Source organism: Canis lupus, chromosome 28 (genome assembly GCF_003254725.2).
Source record: "Canis lupus dingo isolate Sandy chromosome 28, ASM325472v2, whole genome shotgun sequence".
Taxonomy (NCBI): Eukaryota; Metazoa; Chordata; class Mammalia; order Carnivora; family Canidae; genus Canis; species Canis lupus.
In genome coordinates, this window is record NC_064270.1 from 27,556,077 (window position 1) to 27,571,791 (window position 15,715).

The 15,715-nt window shown below is 42.8% G+C and overlaps 1 protein-coding gene across 4 annotated transcripts in view; it reads right to left on the reverse strand.

The window, feature by feature from the left end:
* Positions 1-15,715, reverse strand: part of HSPA12A (heat shock protein family A (Hsp70) member 12A) — a 160,554-nt gene that overhangs the window by 141,452 nt on the left and 3,387 nt on the right. For 2 of the 4 annotated variants that reach the window (XM_025467356.3, XM_025467352.3), the window contains exon 2: positions 4,781-4,868. In XM_025467356.3, coding sequence (XP_025323141.1) covers positions 4,781-4,868 — 88 coding nt within the window. Of the gene's footprint in view, positions 1-4,780; positions 4,869-5,079; positions 5,132-6,248; positions 6,387-15,715 lie in introns of those variants that run through there. The other 2 variants (XM_025467353.3, XM_025467354.3) reach the window with 2 other exon arrangements.

Genomic DNA, 15,715 nt, shown 5'->3' on the forward strand with positions numbered 1-15,715 from the left:
GGCATGACTGGTCAGAGGCAGGAAGAGGGTCAACAGGACATGGAGGAGGGCCCACCCAGGGCCACTGAATTACTTTAGAAAAGCAGTAAGAACCTAACAGCTTGTAAAGTTTTAGAGTCTGATTTTAAAACCAGGTTTTCATGCTTATGGTGGGTAAAAATAAACATGACAAAAGGACACATGTATATAAATAACACGTGAACTTTTTTCCCTCTATAAGCAGGCAATAGCGTGAGCATAGAATCCATAAAAGAATTTTTTGCCCTTGAGCTGGCTATTACTGAATCTTCACCCAACTTGCCAGATCTCATGTGTGCCTCTTAGCTCTAACAGAGTTTTGGGGTTTTGTGCCAAGGCTACACTCTGTGCTGAGTCTTAGCCAGTCTTGCCCTTTGCATAACACACAGCACCTTCCAGGAGGCTCTGAGCTCACCTGCAGCAGAGAATGAGACCCATGCTCCCCATTGCTAAAAATGCTTAGCGTTTTAAAAATGAGAAGTCTTAATGGTGAAGAAAGGCATTTGGACAATGTAGGACTCATCTCTATACCTGGGACAATGCATAGTGAAAAAAAAAAATCACAAAAAATGTTCTTTTACCTAGACATCCGCCTCCTCTGATAACCATCTGGCTTAAATATAATGACACCCAGGGCAGAACCTGGAGCGCTTCAAGGTCTGTCTTTAGGAGTACCCAGGCCAAGGTACATGCTGCCTCACCCATGCTACAAGGTAACTAGGTTAACACAGACCATAAACTCACCATCCAAAGCCAGAGAGATCGGAATGCATCTTATTCCTCCCAACTGAGACTGATTCTCCTTCTCCTTGCCTCTCACTGTCTTTATATACACACACGTCTGCTTAGTGAAGTATAAATACCTACATATACATATATGTATCTTGTGTATATGACTATATACTTATGTATGTAAACTATGTATAGTGTGTGCATTTATATGTGTATATAAAAGACATATATAGGGAAAATAAGAGAGGCAGGGAGAGAGAATCACACATACATACATATAAATATGTAGTACAATTCAATTCCCTTTAATTTCATTAAATTCAACCAACATTTAGAGTCTCTGCCATGTGCCGCCCTATAGAAGAGTGTCACCAACCCCCGTGAGCTCACCGTCTAGAGGAGAGACAAACTAAACCCAAACAAAAGTATGGCGGCTGGCGGCCTCTTACAATGGGGGGCAGCGTAATTTGGTGGTTCTAGATCAGGGGTGGTTATTACGTGTGCTTGAATCATGCCGACTGGACTCAGGCCCCGCTCCACCACTTTCAAGTTGTGTGACCTTCAACATGCAACTTGAGCCACGGTGTCCTCATCAGTAGAATGAGCATCAATAACAGTGTCTTCTTCACAGGGCCGTGAGGAATTAACGATATAACCAGTGAAACCACTTAAACTGGCACACAGAAGGTATTCAATAAAAGGGAGCTTTTATTATTACAGTTTTTATTCTTACTGAGAAGAATGTGAGGTTGTGCAGGTGGGGTGCAAAAGAAAACAAGGTCGATCTAACTTGGGGGTGTCAGGAGGAGCTTCAGGGAGGAGGTGGTGTGAGGAATAGGTTTTGGTCAGGGGGACAATAGGGAGAGAAGGCATTCCAAGGTGAAAAAGGAGTTTGTTCAAAGACCCTGAGGCATGAAATATCCTGGAATATCCTGAGAACTGCTGGCAGATCAGCACAGCAGAGTAAGGGTTCAAGGTCAAAGAGAAGCCAGAATCAGATCTGGAAGGACCACCAGAAAGCCCCAAGCAATGGAATAATGAAATCAGATTTGCTTTCAGAAATGTTTAGGTAATATCCAACTGAACGTGATTTCGCCATTGTGAGGACCAGCTATCACAAACACCACCGGAGTACATATACACCACAAAACAGAAGACTTAACTGTCATTTATATGTTCTTTTCCTCTGTTTACAAGTCTTCAAGGGTATTTTTTTGTTGCTTTGTTTCAGTTGTAGTAAACGATTGGTTTACTTTTTCCATGCTGGTTTCATTGCTGCAGAATATTTTACCACTAATATCTTACAGAATGATTTTTAAATACTCATCTTCCTAACCACAAGGAGGGTCTTCATTGACCACTTCTTAGCATTCGTTAAGATCCAGACAGTAAATCATTTGCCCTCAAAGCAGGCAGACAGCCATCACAGGTGGCGGTTCGGGTCTGGGAGATGGAGGTGGATGTGGGAGGCAGAGCCACGATCCAGGGTCAATACTGGAACTAGAAGCAAAGTCATATCCACGGATAAGAGCAGTATGAATGAACCAGGAAGGTCACTTCCAAAGAAAAAAGAAAAGAACATGTGCCATGGCACCAAAGGGAGAGACGAGAATGCAAAGTGGATCTTTTAAGCACATCCAGTGACCAAGGAGGTCCCTGGAGGGAAAAATTGGAGACGGGCAATTGAACCATCTGAATGTGTCTAGATTCATTTGCTCACATATCATTCATGAGGTCAGCCTATGAGTCAATTGTATTAATTCTCTTTGTTCACATATGTCCTGGGTATGGAGAGAACACCGTGATGCTGCAGGACTGCACATACTTTCCAACCATGAAGGACTCAGGGCAGCAGAAAGGGAATTCACTGCGAGTGGGCACCTGATATGTACCAGGTATTGTCCTAGATGTGCCTCTATATGCTGGCTCATTTAATCTCCATTCTACGCTGCTGATAAAATCAACAGATGTGAACAGTCTATTTTCTGGCCCCAATTTTCATTGTCATCTCATAGCCGAGATAACAGAGGTGGTAGGTGGGACAGAGAGCTGAAAACTGCAAATTTCAGACACCTAACACTTTATCTCCCTCCTCCTCCCCAAACTAACCTCTTTGGGTCTGGTCTTAAGTTTTTCATAAAATGAACATTGCCTTTTCTCAATTCATTTTTTCCCCTTTGAATTAGCAAGTATGGCCCCCAAATGCTGACACATTAAATCCTGCCAGTCCCTGTCAGACAGACCACTAACATGCTCAGTGTGTGTGTGTGTGTGTGTGTGTGTGTGTGTGTGCCCAAGCATGGGTGTGTCCAATTCAGGACAAACGGGGAGTGGTGTCACCCCCACAGGACCTGCCAGTGTATCAAATCCAAATTCTACACTCAGATGTCCTTTCAGTGCTATGGGAGGTGCTGGCTGCTGCAGCTTAAGTTGTTAAAAAATAAATTAAAAAAAATAACAAAAAATAAAATAGTTGTATCAACCTCTCACGTGGCATTCCAGCTTAGCATGTATTTAGTGATCAACTGAGAAACTCAAAGAGCATTGTGGGAATAATCAAAGTAAGTGTGAAAAAGAGCAGGATCTCTATCAATTGCTCTCTGTTTCTCAAACATTTCTCTCTTGAAAGATCAAATAAGCAATAACTTGTCTGTTGAACACCTACTATGTGACAGGTACTCTGTATCCAGTTGCACATCAGAGGATTTCTTCTTCATCACTGGCTGCCCTTTAAAACATTCAAAGCATTGATCAGGATGTTTTAGCTGTTTTCTTGTCAAGCAACTGTATTATTATGAACGTCTTCAGAGGCTTAACACTCTGATGGCTATGCAGAGTTTTCTGGGGCCTTTTTGGTCTGTTCTGTTTTCTTCCTACTGTTGTTTTTGTGTGTGGTTTTTGTTTTGTTTTTTTACTTAAAACTTTCCTTTTCCTACTTTCCGATTTTAGGGAGGAAAAAAAAAAAAAAAAAAAAAAAACCTCGCATCTGGGGCCTGAGACCACTTGAAATGTCTGGGCTGGGGATTGCTAATGACCTCCCAGAGATAACCCAAATTGCTGATTTAGCAAAGCCCATTCTTGACCTTGACACAAGACAAGACAGGCAAAGGGAGAGGACTTGCCAGGCAGCCGTGAAAGAAGACGGATCATGGAAGCGCTCAGATCTCCCCAGGCCCCCTCCCCCATTCAGCAAACACCTGGCTGAGTTGGAAAACATGACCGGTCCAACCTTCCTATTGGCACCAATTGAAGCTGTCAGCTCTCGGCTTGTCACCAGTTGCACTGGGAGGCCCCGGACAGCCACAAGAGCCCTAATTAGGCAGAAATGACACTTCTACAACTGACCTGCCAGGACCTTTGGCAAACCATTTAACATCATTAGTTAACATTTTTAAAAAGTGTGAATGTAAATGAACAGCCAGTGGCTTTCAATGGAGTTTGTCGGTGGCATCCCCCCCACTCCACCCCCCCCCCCCCCCCAGCTCACTCTTTCTCTTTTTACATGAATAGTCCACTTGTTTCCTCCAGAATTGGAGGGAGGCGCTGGGGAAGAAGGAAGAGGACCGGTCCTCTGCGGGGAGAGACATGTTAAAGCATAAACAAGCTTGGAGGATGGAGAGACAATCTCTTCCAGCCTCAGCATAGGCCTGAACACACACAAGCTCCCAGCAGAGCAGGGCAGGGAGGGGACAGGAGTGAGCCCAGCCAGGTCCCTCTCCTGGAGCTGGGCCTGTGAGTGTAGATGTCAACCATCGCCCATTCCGGGCTTTGAGGAGCTGGGAAACAATCTCATTTCCCCGACTCAAGGGCGCTTCTGAAATATTCTTTCTCTGGTACCTCTTCCCACTCACTCGTTAGCACTCGGAATGAGCAGATGTTCTGCAATGATTTAGCAAATATCTTGTGTGTGCTTCAATCTCACTGTACCTCATCCCTCTCCAAAGGAATGAAATCTCGGGGGTGGGGGGTGGGGGGTGAGGACTTCCCCGATGCCAAGGTTGATACTTACGCAAATCAGTTTGTTTCCTACCTGAAGCTGGTATTTCCCACCTGGAATCACACTTCATTTTGCTCTTTGCTGTACACCCACAGAGTCCGTACATGCCGACACTGTCCATCTGTAGGAGGGGAAAAGAGTTTCACTGTGAAAATGTCACTGTGTCCATCTGTTAATGCGCTGCTCTCAAAGTGTGTGTGTGTGTGTGTGTGTGTGTGTGTGTGTGTGTGTGTGCTGGGTAACAGCTGGAGGAGGCCTCACAGAGTAGAAGGGAAGCAAAGGCACAGGTGGGCAGCACACGGGCTGGGCTCCTGGAGGGCCTCTGCACTTACCACCTACTGGTTGTGTGGCCCTGGACAAGGGGGTTGGCCCTGGTGTTCTCATCTGTAAGATAGAGATAATGCCTCAGTACCTCCTGTGGGGAAAACAGAGTAGATGGAAATACCATGTGAACCGGCGAGCCCCACGTAAAAGTAAGGATTTCCAGACATTTTAGAGCTGCCAAAATTGAGGTGCTATACCAGGTCCCCAGCTTAGTGAGAATCTGCCGTCTTGCTCCTCAAGGCGAGCTGGACAAAGCCACTCCACCACCACCGGCACATCCCAGGTCCCCCCTCTTCACCTCCACTCCAGCTCATTCTCCCAGGGGCTATAAGTACCACAAAGGAAAGTGCAGGGGTGCAAGACGAATTCGTAAAACCCACGGTCATGGGAGCCCCTTGGCCTCTCTGCTGGATCCTAAGCAGTAGGAGAGGGGAAGCACGTTTGTCTACCTCTGCATTTGCAGAAGCCCCGAGGACAGCCGTGGGGACGATGCCCCACAAAGGTTTGCTGCGTCCAGATGCAGTGCGGGGGTGGAGGTGGGGTGGGGGGATGTGTGCTTTACGAAGGCAGCCCAGACCCCAAATCCGGAGAGCTGGGCTTGCCCCCGAATTAGAGAAACGAGCGAGGGCAGCCGGGGCGGCTCGGAGGCTTAGCGCCACCTTCAGCCCGGGGCGCGATCCTGGAGACCTGGGTTCGAGTCCTGCGGCGGGCTCCCTGCGAGGAGCCTGCCTCTGTGTGTGTGTGTGTGTCTCATGAATAAATAAAAATCTTTAAAAAAAAAAAAGAAAGAAAGAAACGAGTGAAACCAGGCCGGCGGCTGCATGGGGGTGGCGGAGGCCTGCTAGGGAGCCACGAGACACACACACACACACACACACATAGAGAGAGAGAGAGAGAGAGAGAGAGAGAGAGAGAGAAGCAAAAGCAAACAATCTTCGTTTGGGGCAGAAAGAGAGAGAAAATACCGGGAAACGTCCTTAATAACAGTAAATGGGAAAGGGAGAGAAGAGCTCCTCCGTGATGGAGTATTTAGTGCTTTTAAGCTAAATACCTCCGCATATTAAGCAAATAGAGAAAAGCCAGCTAGAAGATGTCAGCAAATTGAACCGAACGGCGCTCAGCGCGCTCAGAAAGCCGATAGGAGGTGTCTGGGTTTGACCCTTTCCCCATCACATGCCTGGTCGGCGCCCGCTTGTTTAGCGTTGCCTCTCCTCTCCAGCTGCGGAGCTTATTGAAAAGCTCTTGCTCCCCGCCTGGTTTTGGCACATTTTCTGCAGGTGCCTCCTACTGCGGCCACAATGGGCTGCGAGGGAGGTTCAGACCTGTCAACAGCTCCGGGGGCGGGGGCGGGGGCGGGGGCGGGGGCGGCGGCGACCCGGCCTCGGTCTTAAAGGGCCAGTGACACGCCGCGCCGCTCCCCTCCCCTCCCCCCCCCCCCCCGGAGCCCGCGGCGCCCGCACCTGCTAATGAGATGAATCCCTTCTCCCGCTCGCTCTTTCTCCCTCTAATGATTTCACTTGATCGCTTTCGCTCCTTCCTGGACGGGGAATCGCTCCGTTGAAAATATAAAGTAATTGCCTGGAAAACACTGCTCCGCCACCACCACTCCCTTGCCTGGCTGAAAATGTCACAGCAATTGAAAAGCTCTTAGCCCCGGTTCCGGAACGAGGTGGCTCAAGGGGACGGGCTTTGCATCGGTCTCCGAGCGCTCGCGGGTCCCCGAGAGCTGCAAGTTCTCCCGGGCGCCTAATTGATTTTTTTAGGACTGAGCCTTTTCCCTCCAGCAGCACGGTATGATTTTGTGGGCGACTGTGGACAATGAACCAAACTAAACTAGAAAACTCCCTTCGAACCCTAGAATCAGATAGAGCTCGCTCAGAGGAAAGACGTTGTTTTTCTTTAGTCGCCCTGCCATTCTTTTCTCAGAAGCCCCGGAATTCGGAGGGATGGCCACGTGGGTCAAGTGTGATTTAGGAGAGCAGAGCGGCCTGGTTCCCATCACATGAAAGGAAGGTATCTTTGTCTAGAAGGGAGTGGGGGCCTTGGTTCTGCAAAGTCGAATCGATGCTCTAATTGTTTAAGATGTGCTGATTTCTTTTCCCTTTTCGGGTCTGTCACTTGGCGGCAGCAGTGACACACTGTGGGAATGGGGACCACACACTTGAGTTTTCATAAATACTTTATTAGTCATCGCCACGCCAACGTGGGGAGTAAATTCACCTGGAGGAAAAAAAAAAAATCACTTTGTCATACGCATGAACCTGCCAGCAAAATAAACAGTGGTTGGTGACGGTTTCGTTTTCCTCTGACAGGTGAAAGCCTAAGTCTGCATCTGAATAAGAGAGAGAGACTTTTTTTTTTTTTTTTTTTTTTTTTTTTTCAGTTTAATTGGTGAGAAGCACCACTTGCTAAATGAGATGCTGGCGTGTTACTAGTTCCGGGGAACAAAGCTGCAGGTGAATCACCTTCCAGCCAGATGAACCATGAATATTTTTTGTAGCTGATGAAGTAAGGGCAGTGGACATGCTTATTACTGCATTTTATAAGTAGGCGAAAACATCTGCCTCCTTACTCCACAAACTGGAGTAGAGAGAACCACAGCTACAAAAAGGCCACTGAAAATTATAAATCTGAAGAAAGCCACAGAACTTTTTACAGCTAACCCTCTGAGAGGCCATGGTACAAGTTTCACAACTGTAAACAGGGGCGGCACTTTTTCCTTGGAATTTAGGAATTTGGGACTGTAGATTTTTAAATCTTGTAATATTGTCAGAATATGCCTGACATTCAGTTGGGGCAATTACACATATTTTACCAAAAAAAAAAATGTATCATAAAGGGTATTCTTCCTTTATCCATAATGAAGAGAATTTTAAAAAATCTTTAAGTCCATTAAATAAATTGATTCCTGAATAGAAGAATTACGTTGACAGCTTTTCACCAGCAACTAAAGGTTTTTCTATTTGATTATATGAAGATGTGTGTGTGTCTGTGTGTGTGTGTGTAAAAGGAGGGCATGGAACTAAAAAAGTCCTGGCTGGCTCTATGATTTTTTTTTTTTAATCTATAAAGATGATTCCTACAATGGAAACAAATAAGCAGTAAAAATGACCACAGAGCTCTAACAGCTTTGCCTATTAGACAGGCGGTCAAGACAGAGTAAGAATGGGTTAAGTCCCTGCAGCCACAACGAGGAGCCTGGATCCTCTAGGGCTAGAATCCCAAACCCCCTTGCAAAAGATGGCCCAGGAAGCAGGCATGTGGGGAAGGTGGTGGCTGGCCTGCTGCTGGTGCTCAGGCTGCTGTCCTCCACATGAACTCCCAGAGTGAGACTGGGTGGACGGTGTGAACACCGTTTCACCATATTTCTGGAGGGGGGAGAAAGAACATATGAAGGGGACAAAAACAGGTCAACAAAGCAGGCGGTCAGTGGAACCAGCGTCAAAGCTGACAGCAGCCCCAGGACTGGTTTCGCTTCTACATCCTCCTTTTTCATGTATCCGTACGTGATGTAAAAGGCCTGGATAGAATTCCAAAGTTCAGAAACAACAAAATGGGGATTCACATCTCATTGCTCACGTGGGTCCTTGCCGCACATTTGAAACCACCTGACTCCACAAGGTAGAAATTAATTAGCTTTGGGTTACGTGCATTTGACCTTCACACTAAATAGGGTTTGTCAAGATGTTGGGCATGTGTTTAAAAATAAAAGAATATATTTTAAAATGCTGCATCATGTCTGTGTCTGCACACCTGACTGATGATATGTTCACACGGCAATGAGAGTTATATCCCAAGGCTAAAACATGTTTGTTCTCTAGGGTAAAAGCTAACATTCTTCATAATCAGGTCCTGTATATTTACCTATGTAGTGAGAGCCACAGGTATTTCAGCCTGAGCCCTTTATTTGTTTAGTGTTTACACCTGCTACTGACATGCATCCACTGAAATGTTAAGATCCTTTATACTCAAATAAAAAGTTCACATGGAGCTGATGGACAATAGTACCTGTTGCAATGTTTGTATTCCAGCTGTAAGGTGCACTTCCTTCCCAGTTAGAAAATGATGTCAGTTTAAAATCTGCTTTATAGCTCCTGAATTAACATAGAACCACTGGCTAAGGGAAGAAAAAGATTTTGCTATCTCATCCCTCGGCGGAATGCACGGGCTCATCCTAAATCAACACTGCACCTACAGTGTTTGTGACGCCGTCAGACAACACCGAAGCTGTGTGAGCACAGACTTCGCCCCCCACCCCCACGAGGAGCTCGGTTCTATTTTGTTTCTTACAATTTTCTTAGAATTACATGCTGCCAAGTTGCCTTGTCTTTCAACAGTCAGAATGCACTAAGTAGCCAAAGAAGCGTTACCATACGGTTTCTCTCCAGTTTGTGTGATGCAGGATCACAGCCCCTTTCTTCCAATCCAAGCCTTCCAGAGTCCAGCTTATTTTAAAATATCCAACTGAGACAGATGCCCTTGAGTAATCAACACACGTAAGACCGAACCAAAGGACTAGTCGTAGACACCAACCATTAAAAACCTTACATTTTTACCTACGTATCTTGTGAAAAATAGACGAGATAGGCTGGTGTGAGGTGTATATCCTGCAGTCTAAATTTGGAGAGTGAGGGGGAGTTGCTCATAACCACAGTAATCACAGGGGCTGATCCTGATGTGGCAGCTGAGCCTTCACCCCAGAGAGCAGAGATGCATGTGTGTGACATTTTCTGATCCACCAGCCAGAGCCAAATTTTGTGCCAAGTAGCATCGCGTTTGTTTCTTAGCACTAGGGCTTGGAAAGAGTGTGAAAAGTTCAAGGCACACCCCTAGTGGGTTAGAACCAAACCCAGACAACATACACAAGGGAAGGTAAAAATGATTATTTTTAGTTAAAAAAAAAAAAAACACGTGGTGATTTCTTCTATTCTCATATAACAAATAATACTTGGACATAAAGCCTATTGCAAAAACAAATGAAAAGATCTTTAAATTTTATTTTCAATGCCTCATTTCGATTGCATTTCTTGCTTTTACAGATTTATAACTGTCTCAAGAAACCTATTTTCTTTCCAACAATAGCTGCTTTATAAGAAATATACAAAAAATATTAACTGTACATTTTTCCTGCTATGGTCTTAGTTAAGAATTCAAAATGCCTGGATTTTCAGGAAAGTAATAAATAATGATACAAGGGAAAATATACAACTTAAAGCTTGTAAACTGATAGCCACACATTTTTAGTTGATTCAAACATCATACTTTAAGAGTTGTTTTTGTCCTTATTCTACAAAATGTAGTCTTTGATTCTTGCCCTCTAAAAGACAGTCTTTGATGTTGTATCCTCAAAATCAACACAGGAACCTAACTTTCCCCCCTTGTATACCATCAGCTTTGCTATCAAGAAAGAAGAAAGCAACTTGTTTAATGATGAGACCACCAAAGTTTAGGTCAGACCCACAAGTTAATAAAAGTTCCAACAAGTGTTGGCACGGAAGAATTTTTACATCCAAAAGAAATCTGTTACTAGTGCTCTCAAACAGGAAGTCTACCTTTAATACTGTAGAAGTAGAAGACTTCTCTAGAAGGCACAGAGACTTCATGTTAACTGAGAGGCTCTTGCTGTGAAATTCTCTACCTTGTGAGTTCGTTACACAGTCCTCTCTACTTTCAAATTCCCATAGCGGTTCTAATGCTAGAGTGCAAATATTTGGCCATGAACTTTGGGATGGAAGGTTACCTATGATGGTGCAGGGATATTTTAAATTACCCGGTTGTTCATAAATCAACTCAGATTTTTACAACAGTCTAACAGCAGCTGTTGTGCAAGGGCACCTCCTCCTGGGAGTCTGGCCAGTTCTGACAAGGGCAGTGGCAGAGACTGGATCCTTGGTGACCCATGTTGCTTTCTTTGGCCGTATCTCTACACACACAAAAAGAAAAGAAGGACAGGGAAGGCACCCAGATACTTCTATTCCAACCTCACTTTGCCTCAATTTTTTATTTCACATGAAAGTGCCTTCACACAGAATCATTCTAATACCCAGCACTCTTAATTCCTGAGCATGACTGTGTTAGATTCTCTCGTGCTTTCCTTTTCCTATCTCCAAACTGTTGCATTTAAAGATGGTTATGCTGACTGTAGCCCAAGAAGAAGACAGGCATCATTAAAAATATGTTAAAATTATTTCCACATTAGAAATAACATTTTAGCCTTTCATCCTGACCACATCTCTCCTTAAGTGTTAATGAAAACATTTTTCTGAGAAACTAATTCTGATCATTACTTCTTTAATTTCTACAGTATCCACTTCAGGTTTTGAATGTACAATCACAAAATATAATAATGGTATTTAACTAAAAACAGGATCCACTGTCCCTTGTTAACATACAATGCTGTGTATTTTTTTAATTACACAGAAGTTTAATCTAACACATTAGACTGGCATTAGAGATGCATTCACAAATGTCACCTTAAATAATTAAATAATTTTGGGCCCCAATGATAGTAACTTACATATAATTGTCACATATAAAAGTGATGCAATTAAATCAAATCAATACTGAGAAATTTGCCTAAAATGCTTTTGCTAAAAATTCCTGGGAATTTCCTCCCCAAAATTACTCCCCCCAAAGAAATAAGCCTCATCTACATCTATGACTACAATTTTTTTTAAATTACTCCCCCAAAAGAAATCATTCCCATCTGCATCTATGACTACAATTTTTTTTAATTTTAAAAGATTTTATTTCAAGGAACAAAAATTCTCAGATGTCTGAAGCAGGACCCAAAAAAAGGCAAATCAAGGAAGAAAAAGAAAACAAATATGACTCTACATTTTGTCAACAACAAATATCAAAGGTCAAGTCCTAAATTTTTGACAACTGAATTTTTTAAATCCCTCAAATAATATTTGACGTTTAACATGACCATAAGATTCATGACCAGGCCCATAGAAATCATCAGTTAGAAAGGCATAGAGTGTTTTGATTTCACTAATAAGAAATAGATAATTCCCCTTAAGCAGATTAACTTAAAGTACATTTTCAGGGAAGCTAAAATCCCCTTCAATCAAGTTCTTAAGTTTAATTACAAAAGTCAAACAATTTATTGGCTCTCATTCAAGCGCAACAACAAAATAGTTGGGCACACCACTCTCAAGGCCAGGAAACAAACCAGATCAATGTTTGCAGCAGTTACAGAGAAAACATTTTCAGCTATAACTTGATAAAACATCTAACTGGTCCTCTTAACTGAGATTTCTCCTCTTTTTCTTCTTTGCTGCTCCCTCTGTGGGAAAGATGTTTAACATTTTCTTCGTTCACAATAAACACAATTACGATATTTATTTTGCTACTTTTATATTAAGAGAAGAAGTACAAATTAGAAAGCCTGGCCTTTGTAGGATATTTCATATGTGTTCATTTGCTTTATTAACCCCATAATTATGTCACAGAAATCCTCTTAGGTTATATCTACTTCTACAAAGTTAGAAAAGTATCTATTTTAAAATGGCAAAATAGTTTGCTTTAAAGAATTTCTTTTGCCTGATTTTCCCCCTTTCTTTTTACTGTCTAAGCTCACTGGATAACTGCCCTACTTCCAGTTTCATTCTGCCTATACAGAAACTGTGTGTCTATACCCTGAAAAATGCCAATTAAACTGCCAGCAATAGCATCTCCCGCAGTATCTTTTGGTCTTCAGTGTCAAAGCCCTCTGAACAAATGACCGGAAGGCTAGATCTAAAACAGCCTTTGACAGGATGCCAGCTTTGAGCACTCACATTACAACCACGGCTCCGGCTTTCTGCTTTCTTTGGGAAACAAGAGAGAAATAATGCATCAACTATATAATTTTGCACAAATGGTAAAGGTTAAAACAAAAGTGATAGATTACCAGGAGGTCTGATTATCTCAAAAGGTCACTAATACTGTTTTAAAAGGGGGAAGGGGTTCCCTTATCATTTAATTCAACTCAATTCCACCTGAATTTCTGTACAAAGCTAAATAAAGGTTTTAAGATAAATATTGCAAAACTCTAAAAATGTTATTTTCCTTCTCCTTAATTTCTTTGGTAATAGTGACATCATTTATTCTTTGTTAGACATAGTGGGAAGAAGTTTCCATGGATTTTCAAGTTTAATCCAATAGCAATACTATGAAATTGAAAGTATCAGTTGATGAACAAATGGGCTCAGAGAGGTCAAGTAACATGCACAAAGTCACACAGCTAGGAACTGGAAGAACCAGGGCTTGAACACATATGGTCTGGTTCCAAGGCCCAACATTTCCAGGCCTTCTTGGCTCTGTCCACTATTAAAGCATTCCTGTGTGAAGCCTTACCCATTCTCTTTCTGACATGATCCTCAAAGAAATCTCTTAGCAGAATATTTGGCTGCATATTAATATCATATATTTAAAAAACACCTGTGTGAGCCCCACCCCTGAAGATTCCGATTTAATAGATCTGGGATAGGGCCCCAGTATCAATATATTTTTGATACTACAGCAGTGAATAGATAACCCTCCTTTTCATGGTGCTTAAATTCTAACGGTGCTCATATTCAACCAGAATCTAGTAGAATCCCCAAGTGATTCTAATGTGCAGCTTAGATTGAGAACCAGTGATCAAGAGATTAATACCATCTACCCAGGCTCCTTTCTCCAAGATCTCAGTGTGAGCAACTCAACAGGCTTCTCCAGGAAGGATGGCCAAGAGCCTAGCAATCGCTGACATGAGACAGATGGATCTGACTACAAGATTTCTAGGTTCAATCTCTACAAGATTGACGTAGTGGAGCATGGCAGGGCAGGATGGGGAGGGGAGATGGGGTGTAAATGCATGAACACTGGAGTCCTCTGGGTCTGGGTTCAAATTCCATCTCCAGCATTTGCTAACTATGTCACTTCCTTCAGGCCAATTGCTTACCTTTTGTGGTTGCTTTGCAGATTCAATGGGATGACATAAGAAAAACCCCAGGCAGACAAAAGTTCTCCATCAATGTAGTTGCTGCCCTGGTTTTTGTTGTTATTTCTAGCACAGGGGTAATGACTACTGCTGGGAGACATCGGTAATGAAAAAAATCAAATTACAAAAAACATTTTATTATTAGTCAAATCATTCCTACTCTCTTACTTAGTATTTAATTTACAGCTCTTTATATTGCAATTAGCTTGGCAATCCTATTTCTCATTCATGACAACTAGGCAAGGAGGGGTAACATTATTAATCCCATTTTCTAGATGGGGAAAAGGCAACATTTCCATCTATTCTATCTCCGGTTTCTATGATTCTATGATTAAAGGCACCTGCAATCATGTTCATTAGTTCCCTATGAAAAATGATATTCAACACAGATGGCAAATGCAGGCAAGAATTAACAAGCACTTGATAGCAACCCCAAAATTACATATAAACAATCACTTCTGAACATTAAAGTCATGGCAAACAAGTTCCAATTTATATAAAGGTGTTGAAAAGGATTAACAGAAAATGAACAAATATATTTTTCTTTATCCTCATTCATTTAGGAAACGTCTGACATGGCTTAGAAATCCTTTTTGAAATGCAGACTGAAGAATGATTTCCTCCATGAAGGGCCTTCATTTAGCAGATAGGACTAGGCTAATATGTCCCGATGTTTTATCTTGGATCAGAGCTACAAAACAACTGAGGTCTAGGATGGAGAGGCCTGGTTCTATGGTTCTCAGTGGAGGTTCCTGAGAAGCCCGCACACTGTGGGCAAGGGGCTCACCATGCCAAATGTTCACCAGACACACACCTGACACTGGAGAGAGGCTCGCCTATACATGTATTCTTTCTTGTATGGATGGAGTTTACATGAATGAAATACAATTGCTCCAGACATACTACTGAATTTTTCCTCACTGCTTATAACCACTATTGTATGGAAGGGGCGGTTTCCTCAATTTTTTGTTGTTAAAAAGGAATCTTCATATTCAAAAAGCTTAGGAAACACTGATTGATGAGATCTAGATTTTGGGGAAAGCTGGGACTCCAATCTGTCTTCTAATCCTCAAACAGCCCTTGTCCTACACCATACATCTCTTCCACTGCTGGCGCCCCACCCATGGGAAGCCAATAGTCATGTCTGTGTCCTCACTCTAAAGGAGGAGAGTATAGTCCCATCCTCCCTCCCGGGATATGTTCCAAAACTTTCCTTATCCCCTGAGACTTTCCTCTGATTTTCCTTCCTTTCTTTTCCTTTCCCCCTACTCACACCTGTTTATAGGTATAAAACCCCTCTTTATACTTTTAGGGTTAGCAGCACTCAAAGTCTTTCAAGCTCTGATGCTCTGTGAGCGCCCCTGGACATTCAGTCTCAATATGAAATGGAAGTACAGTCACTAAGGTACTAAAACAAGGAATGTGAGAAGTATGTATACAGTAGTCATGCACATGAATATATTTTACAGCTAAAACCCAGTGCTTCTAATAGCTATAGAAAATAAGAAAATTGAAATAGTCGTGAAAAGTCATTTTATTTCATCTGGATCTGTCAACACTAATAGGATGTTAATAAACCCCTAGCATACCAACTTTTCAAAATGCTTTCATGTCTCTTAATGCAGTTTATTGTCCTGAAGGCTCACCAGGATATAAGTGCTAGGATCAAGGGCCAC